This window comes from Bombus flavifrons, chromosome 4 (assembly GCF_040668555.2).
Source record: "Bombus flavifrons isolate JBK064 chromosome 4, iyBomFlav1_principal, whole genome shotgun sequence".
Lineage (NCBI taxonomy): Eukaryota > Metazoa > Arthropoda > Insecta > Hymenoptera > Apidae > Bombus > Bombus flavifrons.
This window is the reverse complement of record NC_138445.1, coordinates 12,355,916-12,366,650: the sequence shown is the minus strand read 5'-3', so window position 1 is coordinate 12,366,650 and position 10,735 is coordinate 12,355,916. Positions and strand designations below refer to the sequence as shown.

The 10,735-nt window shown below is 45.5% G+C and overlaps 1 protein-coding gene across 4 annotated transcripts in view; it reads right to left on the bottom strand.

The window, feature by feature from the left end:
• Positions 1-10,735, bottom strand: part of pum (pumilio) — a 63,400-nt gene that overhangs the window by 4,760 nt on the left and 47,905 nt on the right. For 3 of the 4 annotated variants that reach the window (XM_069111442.1, XM_069111443.1, XM_069111444.1), the window contains 8 exons: positions 3,226-3,609; positions 2,655-2,895; positions 2,022-2,186; positions 1,617-1,736; positions 1,242-1,536; positions 911-1,151; positions 349-739; positions 100-268 (listed from right to left, as the gene is read on the bottom strand). In XM_069111442.1, the coding sequence (XP_068967543.1) occupies positions 100-268; positions 349-739; positions 911-1,151; positions 1,242-1,536; positions 1,617-1,736; positions 2,022-2,186; positions 2,655-2,895; positions 3,226-3,609 (2,006 nt within the window). The remainder of the gene's footprint in view (positions 1-99; positions 269-348; positions 740-910; positions 1,152-1,241; positions 1,537-1,616; positions 1,737-2,021; positions 2,187-2,654; positions 2,896-3,225; positions 3,610-10,735) is intronic. The other variant, XM_069111445.1, reaches the window with a different exon arrangement.

Here is a 10,735-nt window from a genome sequence, read left to right as displayed (position 1 = left end):
AGTACAAACGAATTTTAGCAATAAGTTGCAACAAAAGAAATATTGGTGGAAATAATTCTCGTTGATAAATATCGAAGTTCTATATGTTGCGAAACCTACTTGTCGTTAAATCCGCATACTTCCTCAATGAGTACAGCACGTTCTTGTCTTGTAGCATGGGTCACACACTTTTCAACGACGTTGCTCGCAAATTTATGTTGAGAGAGAGTAAGTACTTTACCCCTAACACTGCTGATTAACTGTGCCTTGTCTTCCGGCTTTCCATGTTCTATAAAACAAACACGTACAAATGAGTTACTCTGGTAGGAAAAGAAAGTTATAAATATATTTTTAAGCAACGACATTTACCAAGCACATGTTGGATCACATAATTTCCATATTGATCTTGAATAAGTTGGTCAGTTGCAGCGTGTAACTCTTGAAGAATGCCCTGAGTTTGTTCAGGAGTGCAGTGCTCGAGAATACGCTGAATTACTCTGCAACCGTAGGGATGAGTACTCAAGGAATACACTTGACCAGCGAAAGCTCCGATTACGAACTGCAGTGCTCGTGGTTCAACGCACTCGATGCATTTTTGCACAACGTGATTTCCATTTTGATCTTTAACGCATTTCAAAACGTGCCCGTCCAGTTCACGGACAATCTCTTGTTGCTGTTCTGGTCCGATCGATTCGAGAGCTTTCTGAATTACTCTACAACCGTACATTTGCAGTGCCAAAGGCAGTACGTGTCCTCGAACCTAACATCAACGATTAATTTAACGCTAGTAAATATCTAAAAGACTTTATGCATCTACTTTAATCGTTCAGCTACAATTATATTCGATCAATAAGTATCAGTTGACACGCAAAGGTATTCATCATTTAATCTACTTCCTACATACGTAAATAAAAATGAACGTCGTAATTACCTTCTGGGCAAGGGTGGATTTTTGTTCCGGCGTACCGAACTCGAAGAACTTCTGAATAACATAATTCCCGAAAACATCGGTCATCAATGAATAAGCAGAAGTAAGGATCTCTTGGAACACAAGCTGCTTTTCGCTAGCCGAAGCACGTTCTAATTTCTGCTGAATAAAACGGGAACCATGCTGATCTTGACTGAATTCAACTATGTGATTGGCCAAATCACGTAGCTGAAGACTCGGGAATCTGAATATATGAGAATTGCTTGTAACATAAGCTGTGTTACGAGACAACGAGACACTCGTGTCCTCGAGTGATAACTGGAGAAGCACGTACCGGTTATTTCTAAAGTCTTCTAACAAACGTGATCGTCCACCGGCATTTTTGTCCCCGATGCTGGTCGTACCACTGCGGCCAGGTTTGCCCACCAAGTTCGGGAAAAGAGAGCTACTAGAGCCAAAAACCCCGTTGGCTGTTAAAGCTGGAACTGCGCTAGCACGGAACTTGGCTTCAGCGCCGGGGGCAGCGGATACCCGACTTGCTCCACCGACGAGTCCACCTAAAGACCCTCCCAAAGTTGGCGGTGGTGTTAAGGATAATCCTAATGGGCTTGGCGATGCAGTTACCGTGCCTGCAAATGAGATCGTGCAACTGTGGGCGAACGTACTTAAACCTTGGAATTATACAACACACAGAGCAGCGGATCAGTACCTAGGGCTCCGTAACTCTGAGGCCATTTTGCACGGCTGTACTCCAAGCTAGGGCTGAAAGCAGATGTATTTCTATCGAACGAATCTCTCCGGGCGGTCGAAGAAGCTCCAAGACCTAAACCTGAGAACAGATAAGAAGAGATGCGAGATTTTCTAAAAGCCGAATTTCACTAAAGGACAAGCTCACGATTGTCGATGTATGATTGTTTTAAGGTATACAAAGACGTAACTAGGAGAATACGTTCAAAATGACAAGTGTGTAAAGACAAACGATAAGGCTCTTGCAAAGCATGCAAACATATGCGGTCGTTATGTACAAAAGAGAAAAATCGAGGACACCGCCGACGCCTGAAACTGAAACATCCGTTTCGAAAGAGTGTGTTGTTCGTTGGCTAGGAATGTGTACCTGTACTCTGAAGCTGAGCGGGCGAGCCTAGTGCTCCCAGAGGGGAGCCGCCATATCCTAGTGCCGCTAAACCTGCGGCTAGTCCTGATCCTTGCTGTTGTGCCTGCTGCACCGCGACTGCTTGAGCCTGTGCAACCACTGCTGCTGCACTGCACGCCGCCAGACCTGCACCAAAAGCCCGCAACCCACACACGCTCTTAGTTATCAATTAATTTGCCGTACCTTACCGACCTTATACCGTCTATAAGCCTAGCGGTACACCGTTCCAACACATACACACGCACGCTTCCGGTATCGACAACGAATTCGTACTAGACATTTTTAGTCACCAGGTTAATACGTGGCGTGTATACACGTATGTACAAGTAATAAAGAAGTTATTCGCCGTTAATATATATATATAAATACATATGTATATTTATACGCATAACTGTTTCTCAAAAATTCACTGATATATTTAATCGTGAGTCATGCATATGTATAGGCTATACATAATATGTATATAGATTTATATATATATGTATACCACGTAGAACAGAATCAATATGTCGGAAAAAAAGTAACACATATCTACAATGCTGATGAGCAGTCCGGATATTTAATTACAATCTCTATGACTACAACGCTTCTTACCCAAACATTCTCCAGGTGTTGCGTTACTATGGGACGTAGGAGTTGGCTGAGAATATAGACTCGGTGGTGGTGGAGCCGGTGGTCCTGGTGGTGGTTGTGACGGAGCTCTGTTTACCAAAACGGGCGCTGGGCTGACTAATCTCATAGGGGTTGCCGCGGAGCTTAACCCACGCACCCCACCCATCACGATGGATCCATTCTGATCGTAGTACGCCGGTATCACCTGATATTGGCCTTGAACCTGTCAATACATCGATATAAAATCAGCTGTATATCAAATGTAATATTAATTTGAAAACGCCGTATACTAGAAGCAAGTAGCAGCTCTGTTTGACACAGAAACGTAGGAACGTTAATGAGCTGGCAAATTGTTGCTCGAAGTTTATATTTAATCCCCACGGCCAAATTTAATCGAGAAACGTTCAACAGGCGAGCGACGGGAGAGACTTTGCACGCAGCGAGACACATATCGGCAATAGCTGAAATTGCGTCGCGACAATAGGATTTATTTCTAAACACATGCGTCCGATCCGAATGTCCCATTGGAAAGCGGGCTAATTAACTTGCTTACAGTTTGAGCCAAATTATTTGCAGTGTCTTGAACGGCAGCTGCCGCTGCAGCCGAGGATGGTGTCAATGGTCTCCTAGGAGGCGGCGGAGCGGCAGCTTGAGGAGGTGCCTGCGGTAACAATCCGGCTGGATAAACCCACGGCGCTACTCCATAATACTGCGGCACCACTGGAGGTGGTGCACCGGCTATCAATGCTCCGACATATGGTTCTTGTCCACTGATTACGGTATACGGTGCCGTGGGAAAGTTTTGCTGTTGTTGTTGCTGTTGTTGCTGTTGAGCCTGCGAGGCGGCTAGGTACTGCTGCTGCTGCTGCTGTTGCTGTTGCTGCAGGAGCTGCAACTGCTGTGGCGTGGCTCCTTGAGGCTGACTTCGGAACAGTTGCTGCAACAGAAGGAAATCGTATTCGTTAAGCATAATTTTACTCGTTTCTTCCGCGGTTACGTGTGGTCGTTGGTAATAATTCTACCGGATTCTGTTAAAGATACACGTAGGTTCACGGCGCGAGATACTCGTTGTAATCCTCTGTAATTTCACGTCCCTTCGTATTATTACCTTTTACGAGATACCGTACAACTTAATATGCTCAATTATTAATGAAATGGGAAAACAGCCAGCTACCATCATGTACAGGAATTTAGTCGCAAAAACGTCAAATAGCAGGAGCAGTTGGTAGCGACAGGCGATTGCGAATTTTCGGTAATACGTGGCAGGTCCACGAAGCATTACAAATGACGTCAGCTTCTCCTCATCGTCTTAATTTATTCGACAATACGCAGCGAGCGTTTACCGAGGAACTCTGGGCAAAACTCCAATCGCGTTGGACAGAGATTAAAGCGTCCAAGAGTCGGAGAAGCGACCGATTGAATTGTTAGTCGTGTAAATCTCCACGGTGGTAACGTAATCGGTGCTTCGAGGCTCGATGGCGACACTCTGTTACCGGGTGAGAATCGAGCCGGGCCAGGTTTAAAGTTTCGGATCAAGGTCGAAACATGAGAGAGGAGAAGCCAGGAGGCGGGATTGTCCACGTTCACAGATATCGGTGTAAAAGCAACGTTAAAGCTGTAGACAGCTAAGGCCTGGTTGGCTTGGGTCGACGACCCCCTGCGGACGTTCACCGACAAGCGCTCGCCTCTATGTTACCGGTACTCGTTCTGGACTCTCTAATTGACCGACAAACGCGGTACAGTTTGACCGTGGACGGAACGCTCGTACCAAAGAATCGCGTTTGATTCAATCCATATCTTTCTATCGATATCTCGAATCTTCGTATCACGTTGCCTCGACGACTAGAGACTAGAATTGGTCAATTTTGGTAAACCAATTTCACGTAGAAAAGTTCCAATATATTGATTCTAAATAGACTAAGAACGAAACAGTGACGCGAGGTTCGATCGAACAGCGTCGGCCGTTACGTCAACGTTAATTGCTAGGATTGCAATACAAATTACAGACGCTATTACGAACGAATAGTCTCTGGCGTCAACGTTTCATTTATCCGGGAAGAATGCATTGGCTTCTTCCCCAGCAATTACACTTTACTCGTTATGGAAGAGGATCACCTACGACATTTTTCCCGTGCCGTCATTAACTTTGACCATAAAAATAATCCCTCTAGGTCCCTTAACGAACACAACGATCTGTGTCTAAATAAATAGGCATTGTTCCGAGTAGGTTGTTGCTCCGCGAGAGCGTAGAAACTTGAACCATTCACGACACGCTCTAGCCCTCCGAGTCAGCGATGCGTTTCGGGTATTAACCTCTTCCGGAAGCGGCTCGAGCTTCAACCAAGGCCACGGTTACGTTCGGTGATAGTTCCATGCGCGAACCTTGCGGACCCCTCTTCTTTCCCAATCTGGTGTACAGGTTGCTTTTCTTGTCGCTCAAGGTTTAACAAATTCGGAAAGTCTGCCTATACAACGATCCAACGAAGCTCGAGATATCGAGAAAAATTTATCTAAGTAAAGCGATTTTACAGATCTGAGTTGCTATTATTAGGATATGAGGTGTATTTAATAATGTTATACTAACATTCAGTGTAAATACAAGTACAAAAATAATGTATACTGATCGTAATCGTCGCTCGCCCGATACTACTATACCGATCGCACAAAGCATAAGAATTCAACTGTCCTAGGCAGCCTGTTAATAAACACATTTATATCGACAGACTTATTATAAAAAGTTCAAAGTTACAGTTCTTATGTAACTCCGGTTGAAGGTTACAAATAACGGCAATATCAATTTGTCCCGAGTTCGTTTGCCTCTAGTCCTTGTAAACCAAAACAACATTGGCACAACAATATGAGTCTCTGCAGATTCGAATTTTCCGTTGACCTTTCTACGTTTATGTGCCGCTACAGATCATTCTAACGTAACGTCTTTTCGCAAATCTATGAGGCTAGAAGAGGTTTCGCTTACATCGATGATACGCAATGCAGACAATCTTTTTGATATGCAGGATTTGAAAATTCGCAGGGCCTAGTTGCAATCAACGTTAACCCACTTCTCGATATGGTACAGTGTAGCCATTCGAAGTAACTAAGGGCCATAAAACTGACTGACTTGTTTATTTTATCTCCAGATACATCTCTTGTTACGAATCTATTCGAGGAAGAGCAGCACAGTGTAATTCGCTAAACCGGCTGAACGATAGGCGCCAGATCAGGCTCTTAATATTTATTGCGTCTACGAAATGTTTAATAACGCTGTATACTATCTTATCGCTGGCCTGACCCGTGTGGCACCAACGATATACAACGGCACTCCACACCCTACTACCCTGCTCTATCTTTCAATCTCATTCAGCGATTAAGTTTCAATTACTTAACACGCTGTAATTTTCAATCTTTCAGCAAGTATGTTAAAGAAATCTAAAAGATCGCAACATCTTATACCGATACTGACAAAGTAGATACGAAGAGGAAGCAGACAGGATTCGAGTTGTGGTGTCACCAGCTGACGGTTGACACGTCGATGGCTTACCATAGGAAAGCGTAGAAAAGAACGGTCGAGGGGCTACTCAATTCACGGCACAGTTTTCAATGGAAGTTGCAGCAGGAGCCATTACCGCAGAAGTCATTAGTGCCCTCGTACGGGATGAGGTGAAAACGAACGCCTAAATGGAAATCACGGTGATTGCGTTTGAAAAGGGGTAAAAAAAAAATGGGGTTGAAGCTCGACACAGAACCGGGGGAACCGTTTGATTTTGGCAAGGGTGGAAAACAATGCCCGAGAACATTGTCGTAGGTGAGAGAAGAGGGCTGCTATACGTTCCTGGAAGTGTGACTCACTGTTGAATACGTAAGGTTTCCGCCGGCGGCTTACAAATCCGCGCTACAATACCAGGCCTATTGATTCCTGCTCTCTACACGCTCGAGTATCCACACGTTGATGAGAGAATATCTGGCACGAGTCGACCGTGACAATCGTTGCCAGATTTTTCGAAAACCCTTCGGGCATTATCCGTCCTTAATGGTTGGTGGCATTCGAGTTTTCCGCTCATACGACCGCGATCACGATGCGTACACGACCGCACAGTTTGTGCGCAACGATCATTCTACTCGTGCTTGCTAATCGAATATAGATGGCGCACGCTCGTTCGAGCTCGTACTACTATTCGATTGAGGAAGTTAAATGGCATAAATTAAGCCTGGTGAGGTTCGCGAGAATGCGATCAATTCTCTTTGTGGAACAGGTATTTTAACACGCCTTCATAGAGCTCGATCGCCTTCCAAACGAGACGATTCGTTTCTTATTAAATTTCATTGGATCGGTAAGCGTTAAAAAGACGAGCTTTGACAAGAGGAGCTCGGTCTCCAGTGCCAGAGAATTGCACGTCCAGCGAGGAACGGTAGAATTGGCGAAAAGCCCGAACTTCGATTACCAACGGTAGAAGCGGTCCACAGCCGGCGTAATCAGTGATATAAGAAGCATTAAGCGAGAGATATTCGTTACTAAATCCCTCGCAACGCGGTCGTGAAAACGGGTTTCAACGAACGGAGTTCAACGAACTTTCGAGCGTGCTCGTTTGACTTTCAAAACGGCGTGCTTCGAATGGTAACTTTAACATTTACCACACGAACTGCCTTTCTTGCGGCGCGAGTGAACCACGTTCGAAACGATCGATCGTTTTGACCGTCATGCCGCGCTGTCGAAATTTTCAGCTCGACGATTTTCGCTCGGCCGAACGCCGAACGTAGAAAATCAGCCAAGCAAAACTAGCACCAAGTTTACGGCAGCCGATGGCCCAATAGTGTTGCGACGTCGTTGCGGATAAAGTAGAAGGGAGGAGACAATGTTTCTCATTGTCTTTCTTTTTATCCGTCTCTGTCGCTTTCATAGTCCAACAATCAGCGACATTGCACTTTCGACGTGGCAGGACGTGCCAGCAACGACACTCTCGAAGAGAGGAAGAGAAATCGTTTGGACGCGCAACGCCGATAACTTTTGTCGTTAATACGTAGCGTGTTGTGTTCCCTTCGTGTGTTACGCGCGTAAACTCTGTTGGAGAAAGATCGATGTAATACGGGCATGAAAAGGTCTCGAATCGGAGCATGCATCCGCCAGCAGCGTTTTATCGTTCATGCATTGTCACAATCGCGAGAAACTTTGATAACGGCGTGGATATCGTACCGGTGGTGTTTCGATAACGCATTTTAGTTTCGCTGACACTAACGTTACAAACATTCAATTCTCAACGCGTTACGGTTTGCCGATCGACCGCAACGCATTTTGATACGATTATTCCTAACCTGATGTGCGCGATTCGAGAACACACTACCACGACCAAGTCGATCGGTCCCTCCAAACGTGTCGATAGATTCTTATCTTTATCAAAAGTTCAATATACATAGCAACCAATTACTTGATACGGCGTATACGTTGATTTAAAGATGATTTTTATTACAATCGGAATAGCGATTACTCGTTATCTTGAAAAAATACCGCGGAGGAGTATGAAAAATATTATCTAAATTTATAAATTTCATCGGAAAAGGTTTGCACAATCGAGACCCAAATCTTGAAAGACCGCATCTGTTTGGCCGAAATGTGCTTTTCAGTGCACGATCGATGTTGACGTCAGGCAGCTAACTCGAAAATGGGTTGCAAGTAAGTATTGGTAGACAAGGTACGCTCCATTGGCCTTGTAATGTCACGCGTACCTCGATAATTACGTATTCTGATGCCTGATCGTCGATGTTGTATCACGCGTTCCATTCTCTTCTCTCAACTTCGTACTACCGACGACTCCGGCGACAAAAAATAAGAAGTTTCGTGTTTCTTTAATTCCTTAACTAATTTTTCACCTGTGTAAGACAGACCACCGAAGAGGATGCGCAGCTATTGAAACTTTTCGATTACAAGCGCGCGCGAACGTCAGAGACCGTAATGTTCGTGCATCTGCGAGTGGTAATGAACGATGGAACTAGCCGGTAAAACTTTCCACCAGCCTGAATTGAACTGAATCTAGATTTCGGCCTGCACATTACCATATCTCCTAGGCGAGCGCGTATTATTGATTCTAACCGAGCAAAGTCGCTATTCCGCTTGGATAGCAGCGCGGCGTGCCGCGTGCACGTAAACCGCTTTGGCGAAGACGAATTTCGCCAGGGAAATTTATTAACATTTCGCGGCCGAGGCAACGCCATTAGCTGGCTTTGATTGCCGCCAATCTGAATATCAACCTTGAACGAGCGTTTTACGAGCCCCGCGAAAATTATCTATGATATAAGCAACCAGAGTGTGCGCATTCGCTTTCCGCGGGGAACAATAGCGATGCGCAACGAGAGAAACTTGACTTTTAAAATTAGAACTTTTGGCCAAGGGAATGATCTCGATGATCGTGGATTGATGATCGCGAATCGACGATTCATTTCTCCGGCGATAAAAGAGTCGTTCGGATTGGCAGAACGACAGATGGGAAATGTGGCATGAAAAGCAGGACGCGTATCGATGAATCGAAAACTGGCGGGGCAGAGCAGAAGCAGGATATTTGTGAAACACGGGCTGTTTGCGTGAAATAAAAGTACAACGACAAATAGCGGAGAAGCCCGTTACTTAACCGCTTCGGAGCACCGTTAACTCACCTGACTGCGTGTACGGAATATACAGGGTGTCTTCGACGTGGCTGCACAACGACATATTCCCACTCGGCTCTATATCGAAAACGTTCGCGTAGGTAATTTTCCAATCTAAATCCCCCATCGACGTCGTAACCCGTTCTCCGATTATCGTTACAATTGTATCACGTGCTATTAATTACCAAAAAGCCTGGCAAATCTCTTGTTTCTCCGCTCGTTCCCCGACATCGATGTTAATTAAACCGAACGTTCTTTTATCACGAATTTCCTCTCGGATCGATCGTTCCTCCCAAGCACGAGTCATGATCACGGTTAGATAGATAATGATAATTCTTTTAAACAGAAAAATATTCCGGCGTTCGAACAACAGAATTCCGGTCTACTTCTACATGGACGCGATTCAAGAACTGGTTCGATAGCCATCAGGAACAATCGGGGACGCAACAATTAAGACGATACAAAAACAACGAGGACCCTGTGAATGCAGAGAGCCAAAGAAATTATTCGTTCCCGGAGGCGACCGTCTCGGACCCCGCCTATACGCTAGTCGGTAGAGACGAGCAGGATTCGTGACAACGACGACGAGAACGACGACGAGATCGACAACGACGACGATAACGGCGACGTCGACGATGGCGAAGATCGCAATCCCCGATGGATTCATTTCAACGAAAAGAGGTCAAGGGTCGAAGTGTCCGATTGCAACGACAATTTCCAGAGACGTCGATCGTTTCATGAAATTACCGCTGCGTTCAGCGGCACGGTATTTCGATGTGTACAAGGCTGAAATTGCGGAGCATAGTTTGGTGAAGCTGGTATTTCGCAGGCAGATTTGACCGAGTCATGAACTTGGCCAGTATTCCAGTCCGGTTTCCATTGACCGTAACGCGGCTGCGTTCGTTCCGCGACGTGAAATCGCGTGCAGACGTGTTACGATTAAAGCAGTGGAATGACTAATTAATCGGGTAGAAACGTTCGCGTGTTCGGCTGCGATACAGCTTGATTCAAAGGAAGTGCGATCGAGGAGCATTCTAGAAACGCCTGAAACGACAAATTTCGTTGATAACGCGTAGAAGAATCGTTTTGTAGGTTTAAGTAGGCCAGACAGGATATGGGGAAAGTTTTAAATACCCTTATCTATCGTGGAGCTTGTTCAACCAGTGTTAGGAAAACGCGAAAGAAAAGCACAGTGTAAAACGTTTCACGATGGCTACCGCTCGCTCCAGATAACGCGTCGCTCAGAGCGATGGCAACTTTCTAAGCGTGTGCAGGGTCCGTTCTTTCCGCAGTTCCCGGTATAAATCACGCGATCGGGCCAGCAACGCTCTCTGTGTATATGTATACACGTGTATGTGTGTGTGTGTGTGTGTGCCGGTTGCGGAGAACCGCTGGTGTTAATGTTCCATCGGCAGAAACCGGTTCCCCAG